This window comes from Myotis yumanensis, unplaced genomic scaffold (assembly GCF_028538775.1).
Source record: "Myotis yumanensis isolate MYYU_CA2020_CCGP unplaced genomic scaffold, mMyoYum1.0.hap1 SCAF_2, whole genome shotgun sequence".
Classification (NCBI taxonomy): domain Eukaryota; kingdom Metazoa; phylum Chordata; class Mammalia; order Chiroptera; family Vespertilionidae; genus Myotis; species Myotis yumanensis.
This window is the reverse complement of record NW_027223753.1, coordinates 208693142-208710647: the sequence shown is the minus strand read 5'-3', so window position 1 is coordinate 208710647 and position 17506 is coordinate 208693142. Positions and strand designations below refer to the sequence as shown.

Below are 17506 nucleotides of genomic sequence, written 5' to 3'. Positions count from 1 at the left end.
GTTCCCACAGCAGGTCCCCAGCACGTGTGGCTAGGGTGCCTCAATGGGCCTAAACCGCCTGTGCTGACACCTGCTCTCCCTCTTGGAGCCTGGGATTTGGGGAAGTGCCAGGCACAGGTGCCATGTGACCAGCCCCCGATAAAACCCTGGGCCCTGATCTCTGACAAGGTCCCCGGTAGACATCGCACAGGTGCTGTCACACTCCCTGTGAGCAGTTCAGTGCCTCCTGCAGGATCCACCGGGACAGGCCCTGGAAGCTGCACCTGATGTCCCCGCCACCTCCCCAGGAGCCTTTTCCTGCGCTGACTTAGCTCTGTGTACCGAGTCCTAAGAGCTCTAGAGAGTCATCAAAACAGGGTAGGGGGAAGGGGCTGAGGACCCGAACACCCATCAGAATGAAAACAATGTTCAAGTCTGATCATAACACACAGGCCTAGAGTGTAGACAGGCACATGTTACAACATGGAAATGCCCCTTGAGTGACACTGACTTGGTAACAGAGTATGACCAGGAGGATGAAAAACACAGCCCCAGGCGGGAGGAGAGATTCGCAAGGCACAGGCCCCCGGGGGTGTGCTGAGGCCGACTCCCCAGCTCCTGAGAGCTGACCAGGCACCTCTCTTCCCAGCTCAGTGTTCAGTAACATCACATTGGGAGCAATTACGAGAATTGTTACACCATGGAAATGGGCAAACACCACAATTGGGGCTTTTTTGTTGTTTTTGATTCACAGGCAGCCAGTTATTAAACATTTACCAGCAGACCCTGCACGTAGGCAACAAAGAACTCAGAGTCAGAATATATAATCACTAGAGTTCCGGTGCACAAAAATTTGTGCACTCGGCGGGGAGAGAGGGTCCCTCAGCCCGGCCTGTGCCCTCTCGCAGTCTGGGACCCCTCGGGAGATAACGACCTGCTGGCTTAGGCCTGCTCCCGGGTGGCAGAGGGCAGGCCCAATCCCTAGGTGCAGCCCCTGGTCGGGGTCAGAGCAGGGCCGATTGGGGAGTTGGGGCGCCGCCCCCTGTCATGCACAGAGCAGGGCAGATTGGGAGGTTGCGATGCCACCCATAGTCACGCTCAAGGTAGGGCCGATTGGGGGGTTGGGGTACCGCCCCCTGTCACACTCAAGGCAGGGTCAATAGGGAGTTTGCTGCACCACCCCCTGTCACGCACAGAGCAGGGCCGAACAGGGGGTTGGGGCGCTGCCCCCTGTCACGCATAGAGCACGGCCCATCAGGGGTGTTGGGGCTCCGTACCGTCACACACAGAGCAGGGTGGATCAGGGGGTTAGGCCGCCGCACCCTGTCACACACACAGCAGGGCCGATGGGGGGCGGGTTGGGGTGCCGCCCCCTGTCACACACAGAGCCGCAGGGCAATCAGGGGGTTGAGGAGCTCACCCTGTCACTCACAGAGCAGGGTGGATCAGGGGGTTGGGCCGCCGCACCCTGTCACACACACAGCAGGGCCGATGGGGGGCGGGTTGGGGTGCCGCCCCCTGTCACACACAGAGCCGCAGGGCGATCAGGGGGTTGGGGCGCCGCACCCTGTCACACACAGTGCAGGGCTGATCAGGGGGGTGGGGAGCTCCCCCCTATCAGGCACAGAGCAGGGCTGATCAGGGGGTTGGGATGCCTTCCCCTGTCAGGAACAGAGCAGGGCAGATAGGGAGGTTGTGGCCCCACCCCCTGTCACACACAGAGCCGCAGGGCGATCAGGGGGTTTGGGCGCTGCCCCCTGTCACGCTGATCCCGGTGGTGCCGGGAGGCCTCATCGCTCTGCTGATCCCGGTGCTGGGAGGCATATTACCCTTTTACTATATAGGATAGAGGCCTGGTGCACGGGTGGGGGCTGGCTGGTTTGCCCTGAAGGGTGTCCTGGATCAGGGTGGGGGTCCCCACTGGGGTGCCTGGCCAGTCTGGGTGAGGGGCTGAGGGCTGTTTTCAGGCTGGCAGGTGACTGAAGCTCCCAACCTGTCCTTTTTTCCTTTTTTTTTTATTCTGGGCCAGCTTTAGCTCTGAGGCTTGAGCTCTGAGGCCTTGGCTGCTGAAAGCAGGTTTCTGGCCTTTGTTTACCTTCTGTATTTGAAACTTTGTTGCGACTCCAGCTCTGAGATCCTGGCTGACTGAAAGCAGGTTTCTGGGGTTTTGTTTGGCTTCTATATTTGTTACAATGTTTCTTAGAGAGCAGCTGAGAGGCCGGCACGGCAGGCGGGGAACCTGGCTTCCTCCATCACTGGAGCAAGCAAGCCTCCCTGTTCGCATCAGCTGCCTGGCTGCCAGCCGCCATGTTGGTTGGCAGTTAATTTGCATATTTCAGTGATTAGCCAATGGGAAGGGTAGTGGCCGTATGGCTAATTACCATGTTTCTCTTGTATTAGATAGGATTTTCTACAAATCAAAAAGTACAATAACCCTATTAACACGTTCATGCACGATTGAGCAAATCTGAGAGCAGACTCCCAGAACTAGGACTGCAGAGCAGAGTGAGCAGGCACTGGTGATGTGAAGATCCCTCGGGGATGGGAGCATTCCCTGGGCCTGGCCTGCGCCCTTTAGCAGTCCGGGAGGCCTCGAGGAATGTCTGACTGATGGGATATGGCTGTGGCACTCCCCCAGAGGGAGCGCACTGGCCACCAGGGGGCAGCTCCTGCGCTGAGCGTCTGCCCCCTGGTGGTCAGTGCGCAACATAGCAACCAGTCCTTCTGGCGTTCTGTCAATTTGTATATTAGACTTTTATTATGTAGGATTAACAATCAAGAAAGTAAACAGGAGACACAAGCAGTCCTCGTTTTCCATAAGGAGGCCTGGCCGTGCTGGTGGTGCTTTCTGCAGGGAGGCGGACAGGGACCTCTGGCTCACACACACAGCTCTCAGGGTCGGGTACATGCTGATGGCGTGGGGAGGCTGTGGACAGGCGCGGGGTCTGTCCCTCACTGAGCGCTCGGGCAGGTGACAGGGGTGTGCACTGCGCACCCAGGGACATGGAGGTGCCACTGGCAGACCTTCCAAACTTACCTGCTTGCCACCTGCCCCAGGGGAGTCCCTGAACCGGAGGGCAAGCTGGGAAACCACAGGTAGAATGCTGCACCTTCTGCCCTCTCTGGCCCAGGCCTCCCCAGCCAGGCACTAGGGAAGCCGTGGCACCCAAACGCTCAGAATCCCCAAGTGTTCGCAGGACATCCCAGGTGTCCAGAAAGGGCAGCTGGACTAGGAGGGATGGTTCTCTCGTGAGGCCAACTCAGACCCCGGGGCAGGCTATTTGTAGACACACACCCCTTCTACCTCAATGTTATGAACTAAAGGCAGCTTGGGATACATCAGCAGAGCACACAACACCCTAGGACAGTGATGGCGAACCTATGACACGCGTGTCAGAGGTGACACGAGAACTCATTTTTTTGGTTGATTTTTCTTTGTTAAATGGCATTTAAATATATAAAATAAATATCAAGGGACAGATCCAAAGACTGAGAAACAGCAATCAGGCTATCAATCCCCAGAAGGAAAGTAGGGGAGGGCGGAGGTAAGGGGAAGAGATCAACCGAAGGAGTTGTATACATGTATATAAGCCAAACCAATGGACATGGACAACAGGGGGATGTGAGCATGAGTGTGCGGGGGGGGGGGGGGGGGGGGGGGGCGGGGGGGGGGGGGCGGGGGGGCATGGGGAGTGGGAAGGGTGGGGGTTAATGGGGGGCTGAGGAAACATTTGTAAAACCTTAACTAATAAAAAATAAATAAATAAATAAATATCAAAAATATATATCTTTGTTTTACTATGGTTGCAAATATCAAAAAATTTCTATATGTAACACGACACCAGAGTTAAGTTAGGGTTTTTCAAAAAGCTGACATGCCGAGCTCAAAAGGTTCGCCATCACTGTCCTAGGAGCGATATTGCTGAGCAACAACCTGCAGAACGAAAACACAAACCCACACTAATGAGAGTTCCCTGTGTCCCAAACACAAACAAGGAAGAAGCCGTGCGAGCATCCTGCGGGAAAACACAGCCAGAGAGGGTATAAAAGCCAACAGCCCAGGAACCTTACACACTCACACTCACACTCACACTCACACCCTCCACCTAGTTCACCTCAGCCCCACTGCCCCACGATGGCCACATCTGCCCTGTCTGTCTGCTCCAGCAACCTGAGCTATGGCAACCGCGCCTGCCTGCCCGGCTCCAGAGACTCTTGCACCGACTCCTCCTGGCAGGTGGACGACTGTCCAGAGAGCTGCTGTGAGCCCTCCTGCTGTGTCCCCAGCTGCTGTGTCCCCAGCTGCTGTGAGCCCTCCTGCTGCGCTCCCAGCTGCTGCCAGCCGACCTGCTGTGTCCCCAGCTGCTGCCAGCCGACCTGCTGTGCCCCCAGCTGCTGTGCCCCAGCTTCCTGCCTGACCCTCATCTGCACCCCAGTGAGCTGCATGTCCAGCCCCTGCTGCCAGGTGACCTGTGATCCCAGTCCCTGCCAATCAGCCTGCACCAGCTCCTGCACACCCTCATGCTGCCAGCAGTCTAGCTGCCAGCCCTCCTGCTGCACCTCCTCCCCCTGCCAGCAGGCCTGTTGCACACCCGTCTGCTGCACATCTGTCTGCTGCACACCCGTGTGCTGCACACCTGTCTGCTGCAAGCCCCTGTGCTGTGTGCCTGTCAGCTCTGGGGCCTCGTCCTGCTGCCAGCCCACCCCCTGCACCTCATCCTGCTGCAGACCCTCCTCCTGTGTGTCCCTCATCTGCCGCCCCGTGTGCAGGCCTGCCTGCTGCGTGCCCGCCTCCTGCTAGCCCAGCTGCTGCCACCCGTCCTCCTCCATGTCCCTGCTCTGCTGCCCCCTGCGCACCCGCCCGGCCTGCTGCGTGCCCGCCTCAGCCCAGAAGTCCTGCTGCTGAGTGATCTTCTTAAGGGCACCCAAACACTCAAGAGCTCACTGCCATCTGCACCCCAGGATTCTTTACTAAGAGCCAGGACGCTGCCAAGTCCCTTCATGGGTCCCCGCACTGGGCATCTGTGGTCGCCCGGCCACCGCTGTGCCTTTCTCCCTCTGGAAACAGTTCACCCATTTCTCCACTGACTTCCCCCAAAGCAACGTGCCCTGCCACCCAGCCCGGCTGGCAGTGACCCCAGCGAGGCCAGCTGGACGCTCCAGGCCTTGGGGCCTTGAGAGGAGTGAAGGGAGAGAAGCTGGTTTCTCCTCGCCACCTCACCCGTGTGGCTTAGCACCCCACTGCCTTTTATGTTGGCCTCTTCGCTCCTCCCCCACCCCACCCCCATTCTGTGTATGGTCTGTCCCCTCCAATAAAGCCCTTGCCTGATGCATTTACAGGATTCATTTCTGTTGTTTACAACAAAGACCCCTACCTGACATCCCCCAGGTAGCGTTGGTCCCAGGTCGTTCCCTGGGCCACCATGTTCCTGCCCCTCAGTGGTGACCTGGGAGCCCCCCCTCACTCTGACCACATCTATGTCCAGGAGGTGGACATACTTTCTGGACACAAAAGCTGAATCATCTGACAGCGGTGCCTGCCCTGGGGAGAGGCTACTCCTCAGGGGTGACTCATGCTGTCTTCAGCGTCCCACTCAGAAGGGCTGGTTCAGGAAGGGGTTCCCACAGCAGGTCCCCAGCACGTGTGGCTAGGGTGCCTCAATGGGCCTAAACCGCCTGTGCTGACACCTGCTCTCCCTCTTGGAGCCTGGGATTTGGGGAAGTGCCAGGCACAGGTGCCATGTGACCAGCCCCCGATAAAACCCTGGGCCCTGATCTCTGACAAGGTCCCCGGTAGACATCGCACAGGTGCTGTCAATCCCTGTGAGCAGTTCAGTGCCTCCTGCAGGATCCACTGGGATAGGACCTGGAAGCTGCACCTGATGTCCCCGCCACCTCCCCAGGAGCCTTTTCCTGCGCTGACTTAGCTCTGTGTACCGAGTCCTAAGAGCTCTAGAGAGTCATCGAAACAGGGGGGCTGAGGACCCCAACACCCATCAGAATGAAAACAATGTTCAAGTCTGATCATAACACACAGGCCTAGAGTGTAGACAGGCACATGTTACAACATGGAAATGCCCCTTGAGTGACACTGACTTGGTAACAGAGTATGACCAGGAGGATGAAAAACACAGCCCCAGGCGGGAGGAGAGATTCGCAAGGCACAGACCCCCAGGGGTGTGCTGAGGCCACCTTGCCCAGCGCCGGAGAGCTGACCAGGCACCTCTCTTCCCAGCTCAGTGTTCAGTAACATCACATTGGGAGCTACTGTGAGAATAGTTACACCATGGAAATGGACAAACACCTCAATCAGGGCTTTTTTTAGTTGTTGTTTTTTCACAGGCAGCCAGTTATTAAACATTTACCAGCAGACCCTGCACATAGGCAACAAAGAACTTATATTCAGAATATGTAATCATTATCTACAAATCAGAAAGTACAATAACCCTATTTAACTAAGACAAGCAAATGGCTTGAACAAGCACCTTTAAGAAAGGATATTCAGATGTTCAGTGAGCAGCTGTACTCATCAGGGAGCTATCCATCAGCTACGAAGGCAGGACAGAAGCATTGTTAACCATGCTGGGCTCAAACGTTCCTCTCCGATGCACCATTTTCAGAAGCTTCTGGGGGGTGTGCTCCACCAAGACAAGGGCCAAAACCCAGGGAGGAAACCACACTCCATCCAGGAAGTCAGAGCTCCTGCACTCCTGTCTGCTGGGGAGAGGAGGGAGCATCCAGACAAACAGTGAACGGGAAGCCGGGTGACGCCTCTGCACCGGTGGGGCCAGCCCGCAGCCACAGGGGCTCCAGGAGGGGTTTCTCAGTGAAGCTGACTGGTCACCTGATGCGTGTGAACCTCTTGAGCGGAGCTCGGGAACGATTTGAGGACAGGCACACAGGAGAACAAGCAAACACGCACACGAAGCCATCGTTAACCCTAAGGAAGGAAAAGCAAGCAAGAAACAACACATGCGCACGTAACCATGTTAACCCACTATACCAGCGGTTCTCCACCTGTGGGTCGCAACCCCTTTGGCGGTCGAACGACCCTTTCACAGGGGTCGCCTAAGACCATCCTGCATATCAGATATTTACATTATGATTCATAACAGTAGCAACATTACAGTTATGAAGTAGCAACGAAAATAATTTTATGGTTGGGTCACAACATGAGGAACTGTGTTTAAAGGGCCAGAAGGTTGAGAACCACTGCACTATACAGACGTGGCTGTGAACAACACTCAGTTAAAATAATACGGTGTGAACACAGATGTAACCAATATTAGGTCTGACTGCCTTCTTTGGCTGGGAAGAAGGGGGTTTTCACAGGGCTTGTGGCAAAGAAGAGAAAGTGCCTTCCTCCTCCACAGAAATCAGCTCATATCTGAAACTGAAAACTCAAGAAATAACAGAATGTGCACGGTATTCGGTAATTTTGAGATAAAAGGGGAACTAAGAACGGGGTCTGGGACGGACATTGGGAGAGAAGCACCCAGAGAAGAGCCATGGACACCCCATGGGGTTTGGGGGTGGCACAGGCAGGGGGCACTCCTCTGGGCCGAGGCCCCCTTGCTCCGTGGAGGAGGGTGTGGGACACAAGTGCAGCATCTGCTGGTGCAAAGCACCCTGAGCCTGGAACGCATGCTAGAGGTGCACAGAGGGGCTAGGCTCAGAGTCACACCCACCTCCTGAGCCGTCTTTAGGATCTCTGCGTCTCAGCACTTGCTCTCAGGACACAAACACTCCTCCAGTGACCAGCCATCACCAGCCACACTCAGGAGTCTGGCATGGCAGACACCTGCTGCTCCAGAACCTGTTACCGCCGCGACTACCCTGTCCGTCTGCTGCAGTGACCTGAGCTGTGGCAGCCATGTCTGCGCCTTGACCACTCTCCTTGGCTCCTCCAGGCAGGTGGACAATTGCCAAGAGAGCTGTTGTGAGCCCCCCTTCTACACCCCCAGCTGCTGCCAGTCCACCAGCTGCACCCCAGCCCCCTGCCTGACCCTTGTCTGTGCCCCTGTGAGCTACATGTCCAGCCCCTGCTGCCAGTGGGCCTGTGGGCCCAGTGCCTGCCAATCAACCTGCACCAATTCCTGCACGCCCTCTTGCTGCCAGCAGTCTAGCTGCCTGCCCTCCTGCTGCACCTCCTCCCCCTGCCAGCAGGCCTGCTGTGTGCCCGTCTGCTGCACACCCCTGTCTGCTGCACACCTGTCTTCTACACACCTGTGTGCAGCAAACCTGTGAGTATGTGCCTGTCTGCTCTGGGATCACCCCTGCCCAGTTCCCTCATGCTGCCAGCCCACTTACTGCTGCTCACCCTGCTGTAGACCCTCCTCCTGTGTGTCCCTCATCTGCCGCCCCATGTGCAGGCCTGCCTGCTGCGTGCCCGCCTCCTCCTGCTGTGGCCCTGCCTCCTCCTGCCAGCCCAGCTGCTGCCACCCATCCTCCTGCATGTCCCTGCTCTGTCGTTCCATGTGCTCCCACCCAGCCTGCTGCGTCCCCACCTTGGCCCAAATATCCTGCTGCTGAGCAGACTTCTCTCCAGAGCCAGCAGGCCCAGGGATTCTCCCTACTCACCAGCACCTAGAAGCCCCTGGAAGCCCCTGACCGCCAGCTTCCTTGGCTCACCCTCTCTGGGTGTAGCTCAGCCCCACTTCTTCCAGCCCAGCCCTGGTCTGGGGCCCTGAAAGCTCACTAAGCTCCTCTCCTGACCATGGCCCTGGGTGCCCTGGCTGCGCCACACCACGCTTCCTGGCTCAAGGCCATAGCCCTCCTTTGGTCAGGGATGGGCCCTTCCTGACCCCGGTCCTGCACAGCGCAGTGTCACTCAACCTCTGAGCACCAATAAAAACTCTGCTCCCCTCTCTGGTCCTTCATGAGACTGCACACATCTGGGGTGGGCGGCACAGTGCTGAGCCTGTGCCCTCGGCTGACGTGATATCACCAGTTTAGGGAACTTTGAGGGGCTCCTGCACATGAACCTGGAAGCTCATGTCCCCTTCATGCCATTCGGCTGTTTGACCACCATCACAGGTCGTGCAGGGTCCTAGCTTTGTTCCGGGCCCAATCCTGTGGGCCCCGCCTGGCATAGCACCAAGACTGGCCTCTTGGGATGGCTGGGCACCCAGAACTCACACTCAGTCATAGACACTGGAACACACACCCTGTGCCCCGGCACCGAGCCAGCTACTGGGCCACCAAGGGCAGAGACCAGGACGCAGCCTTCAGAGCTCCACCTGCTGGGCTGGGCTGGGCTGAGGGAGAGCAGGTGGGAAAGGGAGGATCCCGGCCGGCATTGGTGTGGTAAGTCTAGAACATGTGGGAGCGAGTCCAAACCATGAAGTGGGAGGTAGATGTGAACACGTGTGTCCAGATGTGGCCAGATGCAGGTTCACGCACGATTGAGCAAATCTGAGAACAGATTCCCAGAACTAGGACTGCAGAGCAAAGCGTGCAGTCACTGGTGATGTGAAGATCACCACACCGCCCACAAGGGGTTCTGGGTCTGAATAATAGCACAGATTGTCCCGGCCGGTGGCTCAGTTGTGTGAGTGTTGCTCCCTACACCAGAAGGTTGTGGGTTCAATTCCCCATCAGGGCACATACCTAGGTGCAGATTTGATTACCAGTTGGGGCACATACAGGAGGCAACCGATTGATGTTTTTTCTCTCTCTCTCTCTGTCTCTTTCTCCCTCCCTCTCCTTCTCTTCTTTCCTCTCCCTAAAAATCAATAAACATGTCCTCAGGTGAGGATTAATTTTTTTTTTAAATAGCACAGATTTGCAACATGGAGGCTCACATTTCTCTATCTTTGCCAGTTTGATAAGAAACATATTTTATCATGATTCCTTTGCCGAGGTATGCATCCTCCCAAAGTGTGGGCACGCCATTATCAGTTTATGTACTGTACAGATGGACAGGTATTTAAGGTCTCTCTAGTCCTGCTTATTACAAACCCCACTGTGAGGGGCCTCACATACCGTATACCCATGTGCACCAATGCACGTCTTCATGGCGCTTACAGTGCTTGCCGTGGCATTTCTAGGCCGGAATGTTTGCCAATTTTAAATTCTGAGAGATACTGACAAATGCCCTTCTAAGGACTTTTCAAAATTGTGCCACTAAAATGTCAGAAAACATAGAAAATAGGAAACTCTAAGCTTTCCTTCCCTAAACACTGTGGTCGGGGGGGAAGGGGGGTGGCAAAGCTGACAGAATCAGCTGTATCTAAACTCTGGAAAATGGTCAAAGGTTTAAAACAGCCAAGGAAATGCCTTGTCAAGAGAAAACGCAGGTGCAGCCACATAGAACCACTTTGCAGTGTGTTCACAGTCCCTTGCGCCACCCCGTCCCCGCTCAGCCGAGGTCTGAATTCAGCAGCCTGTGCTGTTCCCGGTGAGTCCTGGTGCTGGAGGGAGCATGGCAGGCCTTGTCTTAGCAGTGGTTCTCAACCTTCTGGCCCTTTCAATACAGTGCCTCATGTTGTGACCCAACCATAAAATTATTTTCGTTGCTACTTCACAACTGTCATGTTGCTACTGTGATGAATCGTCATATAAATATCTGATATGCAGGATGGTCTTAGGTGACCCTGTGAAAGGGTCGTTCGACTGCCAAAGGGGTCGCGACCCACAGGTTGAGAACCGCTCTAAGCGTGGTTGTTTGTTTTAACCTGCCTAGTGGCTTGTTGAAGGACTCACACAAAGGGCTTGCCTTTATTTCTCCCAACTCAGAACTTCCTCAAGGCATGGAGGCATGTGCATGGCAGTGTTTGTCAAGTAAACAAGTGAAGGCACCCGAGGGAAGAGTATCAACTGTGGCGAACAGAAGACACCCTGATGAGCCTAGACTGACAAGCTGGGGAATGAGATGCTTTCAAGAATAAGGTTTTCAAAGCTTCCACCAATTCCTGGGAGTCTCAAAGCTCCATGTTACATATGAGAGGGTGCGTGCTCAGAAAGGACCTGCGAAGGCCTTAAATACTCACCTCTGACTGCACTTCAAGCTCTAAGCAAGCAGGAAGTGAAGGTAAAGGCAGAATTGTAAACTGTCCAGCTGAGGGTTGAAGGCATGTTCCAACAAAGCCCAGCTAAAAAGACCGGGAGGGGAAATAAAATTGGGGGATCCAGGTGTTTAAGGAACTATCTGTCAAATTACTATTTGACTACTAACAGAGACCACACATGACAAAGAGTACAGTCACTACAAAATAGTTTAAAAGAGTTGCTAAACAAACAAACAAAAAGCCACAACAATCGGCAACAACAAACTATATGAAGGGAGGAGAATCTGATGTCAATTATCTATATATATAAAAGCTCTCTCTATATAAAAGCCTAAGTGACCGGCCGACCGGCCGGTAGCTATGATGCGCACTGACCACCAGGGGCCAGACACTCAACACAGGAGTGGAAACCACAGGCATGGAAACATGGAACAGACTGATGAATCTCAGAGGGAAGGGGAGAGGGGGAGGGTGGGAAGAGATTATACAAAGATCTTATATGCATACTAGAGGCCTGGTGCACAGATTCGTGAACCAGTGGGGTCCCTCGGCCTGGCCTGCAGGGATCGGGCCGAAACCAGTTCTCTGACATCCTCCAAGGGGTCCTGGATTGCAAGAGGGTGCAGGTCAGGCCAAGGGACCCCACCAGTGTCCCTCGATGAATCCGTGCACCAGGCCTCTAGTCACATTATAATACTCAAAATGTTTTTTAAAAAATTACAAGGCATGTAAAGTCTAGGAATTGAGTTTACTAGACAAAGTCTTTAGGTCAACTTTATTAATATACTCTAAGAGTTCATAAAAACCATAGACAAAGAGTTAAGAGGAACCAAGAGAATTATGTTTCACCAAATATAGTATATTAATAAAGAGACAGAAATAGAAAAAGGAACCAAATGAAAATTCAGAGTTGAAAAGTACAATAACTGAAATGAAAACTTCCCTAGAGGGTCTGAACAGCACATTTGAGCAGGCAGAAGAAAGAATTAGTGAGAGTGAAAATAGGTCAACTGAAATACTGTAGTCTGAGGAGCAGATAGAATAAATGAAATGAAGATAAATGAATAGAGATTAAGTTACCTGTGGGATACCATCAAGCACAACCACATATACTAAATGGAGTCCCAGGAAGATGAGGGAGAGAAAAGAGCAGAAAATAATTGTAAGAAATAGTGGTCAAGCCCTGGCTGGATGGCTCAGTTGGTAGGAGCGTTGTCTCATGCACCAAAGGGTGCAGGTTTGACTCCCAATCAGGGCACATACTTAGGTTGCAGGTTTGATCCCTGCTCAGGGCATATGTGAGAGGCAATCAATCAGTGTTTCTCTCTCATATCAATGTTTCTTTCTCTCCCTTCCTCTCTCTCTAAAAGTCAATAAAAGCATATCCTTGAGTGATGATTTAAAAAATAAATAAATAATGGCCAAAAACTTCCCAAATTTGATGAAACAGGACTCTACATCCAAGAAGCTCAATAAACTCAAACAGAATAAACTCAAAGATCCACACTGAGATGCATTATAATCAAATTACTAAAAGACAAAGAGAGAATCTTAAAAATCGCAAGAGAGAAGATTGACAGCCAATTTCCCATCTAAAAAAATGTGAGCCCAGAAGGCAGTAGGATGCCATATTTAAAGTGCATTAAAAATTGTCCATCAAGAAGTCTATATCCAGCAAAAATGTCCTTTAAAAATGAAGGTATCATTAAGACATGTCCAAATAAATAAATGTTGAAAGAGTTGATTACTAGTAGATCTGCCCTACAAGAAATAATAATTCAGGCTGAAATAAAAGAGCACCAATCAGTAAGTTGGAGCCATATGAAGAACTAAAGAACACCAATAAGGTATCTGTTTCAGTAGTGTGTGTGTTTTAAGGACTTTTCCATCATGTCTAGGTCTAACTTTTTAGTGAATAGTTGTTCACAGTGTTCTCCTACACTCCTTTTTATTTATGCAAGGGCAGTAACATGCCCCATTTTTACTTCTGACTTTAGTAATTTGAGTCTTCTTTCTTTTTTCTTAGCCAATCTAGTTAAAGGTTTGTCAATTTTGTTGTTGTTATTTTCAAGAATAAACTTTTGGTTTCATTGATCGCACTATTGTGTTTCTAGTCTCTATTTTATTAATCTGTGTCTTAATCTTTATTTCCTTTATTCTGCTGCTTTGGGTTTAATTTGCTCTTCTTTTACTAGTTTGTTAAGGTGTAAAGTTAGGTTATTGATTTGAAATCTTTCTTCTTTTTAATTGTGTCAATAGCTATAAATTTTCCTCTGAGTATTTTTTTTCTATATTCTTTAAGTATTGGTTTATTATGTTTTCATTTGCATTCATTGCAAAGTACTTTCAACTTCCCTTTTTATTTCTTCTTTTGACCCATTTGTTGTTTCTTTGTTGTTTGATTTCCACATATTTGTAAATTTTTCAGTTTTCCTTCTGTAACTGATTTCTAGTTTCATTTCATTGTGATCAGATAAGATACTTTGTGAGATTTCAATATTTTTAAATGTATTGAGATTTGTCTTGTGGCCTAACATATAGTCTAATCAGGAGAATATCCCATGTGCAGTTAAGAAAAATGTGTATTCTTCTTTTGTTGAGTTGAGTGTTGTATACATGTCTGTTAGGTCTAGTTGCTTTATAGCAGCAGTTCTCAACCTGTGGGTCACGACCCCTTTGGGGGTCGAATGACTCTTTCACAGGGGTCGCCTAAGACCATCGGAAAACACATATATAATTACATATTGTTTTTGTGATTAATCATTATGCTTTAATTAGGTTCAATTTGTAACAATGAAATTGAGGGTCACCACAACATGAGGAACTGTATTAAAGGGTCGCGGCATTAGGAAGGTTGAGAACCACTGTTTTATAGGGTTCTTCAAGTCCTCTGTTTCATTGTTTATCTTTTTTTAAAATATATTTTTATTGATTTCAGAGAGGAAGGGAGAGGGAGAGAGAGAGAGAAACATCAATGATGAGAGGGAATCATTAATTGGTTGCTTCCTGCACGCCCCCTACTGGGTGGGGATCGAGCCTGCAACCGGGGCATGTGCCCTTGGACAGAATTGAACCCAGGACCCTTCAGTCCGCAGGCCAACACTCTATCCACTGAGCCAAACTGGCTAGGGCTCATTGTTGATCTTTGATCTAGTTGTTCTACCGGTTCATTTTTTTAAATAGTGAAAATGACTTATTGAAGTCTCCAAGTATTATTGTAGAATTGGAATTGTCTATTTCTTTCTTCAGTTCTGTAAATTTTTTCTTTATGTATTTTGGAAGTCTGTTGCTAGATATATATGTTTATAATTGTCAAATATTCTTGATATATTGACCTTTTATCAATAGTTGAAGTCTTTATTTGTCTCTGACAATAATTTTGACTTAAAATCTATTTTGCCATTTTATTATAACCATTCAGATTTCTTTTGGCTACTATTTGCATTAAATATCTTTTTCCAACCTTTCGTTTTCAATTTATTTTGTATCTTTGGACCTAAAGCGAGTGAACTGACTCAATAATAAATAGACAAGCTGAAGAGACATAAAACAAGTCATGAGATTTAACCAGTAATAAAAAACCTTCCCCAAAAGAAAAGCCCAGGGCCCAGTGACTTCAATGCTGAATTCTGCTGAATATTTACAGAAGGCTTGGCACCAACCCTTCTCATCCGTTTCAAAGAGCACAATGTGAGGGGACATTTCCTAACTTACTCTATGAGGTCAGTCAGCATTATCCTGATGTCAAGCCAGAGAAAGATAACAAAGGAAAACTACAGACCAATATCCAATACAATTATACCAAATCCAGCATTATATTAAAAGAATTATACACAATGAGCAAGTGGGATTTATCCCAAGAATGCAAGAATAATTCAACATGTGAGAACCAATCAGTGTGATGCACCATGTCAATAGAATAAAGGGGGAAATCATGTCATCCCAAATGCTACAGAAAAAGCATTTCACAAAAACCATCTCTTTCACAATAAAAAATGCTCAGCAAAGTAGGAATAGAAGGAAACTTCCTCCGCATAACAGAGAACATTATGAAAAACCTGCAGCTGACAATATTCAACGATGGAAGACTAACAGCCTTTCCTCTAAGACAACCAAGACAAGGATGCCCCCTTTTACCACTTCTACTCAACACTGTACTGGAAGTTCTCGACAGAGCAATTGGGCAAGAAAATAAAATAAAAGACATCCAAATTAGAAAGAAAGAAAACTCACTACAAAGCTACAGTAATCAAAACAGAGGTACTGGCATGAGGACAGACATATAGATCAATGGAATAAAATTGAGAGTCCAGAAAAAACCCCCCACAAATATATGGCCAATTGATTATTAACAGTAGTGTCAAGACCAGCCGTGGGCAAACTATGGCCTGCGGGCCGGATCCGGCCCGTTTGAAATGAATAAAACTAAAAAAAAAAAAAAAGACCGTACCCTTTTATGTAATGATGTTTACTTTGAATTTATATTAGTTCACACAAACACTCCATCCATGCTTTTGTTCCGGCCCTCCGGTCCAGTTTAAGAACCCATTGTGGCCCTCGAGTCAAAAAGTTTGCCCACCCTGGTCAAGACCATTCAATGGAGGAAAGAATCGTCTCTTCAACAAATGTTACTGAGACAACTAGATATTTACATGCAAAAGAGTGAAGTTGAACCCTAGCTCACACCATATATAAAAATTAACTCAGTTTCGGCTCAGAGGAGTCTTAGGTGCAAGTTTCTTCATACAAATCTGGGTTTATCTGACATCAGCCACCTCCACCATGCTGCCGAATTTTAACCCCAACAAGATTGAAGTCAGATACCTGAGCAGCAGGGGGAAATCGATGCTGTGTCTGTGCTGGCCCCCAAGACTGACCTCCAAGCCTTTCTCTAAAAAAGGTGGTGACGACATCACTAAGGCAACCAATGATGGGAAAGATCTTAAGGTTATAGTGAAACTGACTGTTCAGGACAGACAGGCCCAGATTGAGGCAGTGCCTTCTGCCTCAGCCCTGATCATCAACGCCTTCAAAGAACCGCAACGAGACAGAAAGAAGCAAGAAAACATGAAGCGCAGTGGAAATGCCACTTTTGATGAGATTGTCAGCCCGACAATGCAGCACCGATCTTTAGCTAGAGAACTCTCTGGAACCATTAAAGGGATCCTGGGGACTGCCCAGTCTGTGGGCTGCAATGTTGATGCCGTCACACTCATGGCATCATAGATGACATCACCGATGACATGAGCAGTGCTGCAGGGAAATGCCCCGCTAGTTAAGAACTACAAAGTAAAATGTTTCAATTAAAGATCATTTGACAACCAAAAAGAAAAAATGAACTCAAATAGATTGAAGACCTAAATATAAGCGCTAAAGCTACTATAATTTTAAGAAGAAAACATAGGGGTAAACCTGCGTGACCTTAGATTTGGCAATGGTTTCTTAGATATGACGCTAACAGCACAATCAACAAAACTGGATTTCATCAAGATTTTAAAGTTTGTTATATTGAAGGGCAGTATCCAGAGAGTGAAAACAACCCACAGAATGGAAGAAAACGCTCGCAAATTATAATCCTGATAAGAGTCTAGTCTACATAAGACATAGAGAACTCCTACAACTCAACGACAAAAAGACAACATGATTAAAAGTGGGCAAAGCACTTTGATGGACATTTCTCCACAGAAGACATACAAACAGCCAACAGCACATGGAAGGAAGCCCAATACCATTGGTCATTTGGGAAATGCCAATCAAAACTACAATGAGATGCCACTTCATCCCCACGAGGGCAACTCTAATTAAAAACTAAATAAACAGCAACAGTGTGGGCAAGCGTGTGAAGAAATGCAGCGCTCATACATTGCTGTTGGGAATGCAAAATTATGCAGTCACTGTGGAACATAGTCTGTCAGTTCCCGAAAAGTTAAACATAGAGTTACCGTCCGGCCCAGCAATTCCACTACTAGGTGTATACCCAAGAGAATTGAAAAGAGGTGGTCAAACAAAAACCTACACAAAAATGTTCACAGCAGCATTGTTCATATTAGCCAAAGGTGGAGACAACTCAAATGCTCCCATCTACTAACTGTGGTATGTCCATACAATGGGCTAACATTTATCCGTAAAAAAGAGTGAAGCGCTGACACCTGCTACAACCTGATGAACCTTGAAAAACTTTGTGCTCAGTGAAGTAAGCAGACATGAAAGGCCACATCTTGTATGATTCGTTTTCCACGAAATGTGCAGAATGGGCAAATCCATAAGAAGGAAAGCAGAGTAGTGATTGGCAGGGACAGGAGGGGACTCCTTAATAGCTTAGGATTTACTACTAAGTGATGAGAATGTTCTGGAACTAGAGAGGGGTCATGGTTGCACAACACTGTGACTGCACTAAATGCCACTAAACTGTATACTTTAAAATGGTTAAGTTGGTAAATGTTATGTGTTATCACACAGGCATGAAAAACACGCTTTTTAGGTGCTCCCGAGAGCGAGGCCCCACGCTCAGCCGCACT

The 17506-nt window shown here is 49.5% G+C and overlaps 2 protein-coding genes and 1 pseudogene across 2 annotated transcripts in view; 2 read left to right on the top strand and 1 right to left on the bottom strand.

Annotated features, from left to right (window-relative positions):
* The window catches only part of TSPEAR (thrombospondin type laminin G domain and EAR repeats), a 131660-nt gene that overhangs the window by 85013 nt on the left and 29141 nt on the right, over positions 1-17506 (bottom strand). The window lies entirely within an intron of this gene.
* Positions 4115-8511, top strand: LOC139004219 (keratin-associated protein 10-3-like; annotated as a pseudogene).
* Positions 15771-16214, top strand: LOC139002704 (large ribosomal subunit protein uL11-like). Its single transcript, XM_070403784.1, has one exon. It carries the CDS (start codon positions 15771-15773, stop codon positions 16212-16214), a length of 444 nt encoding a protein of 147 aa, XP_070259885.1.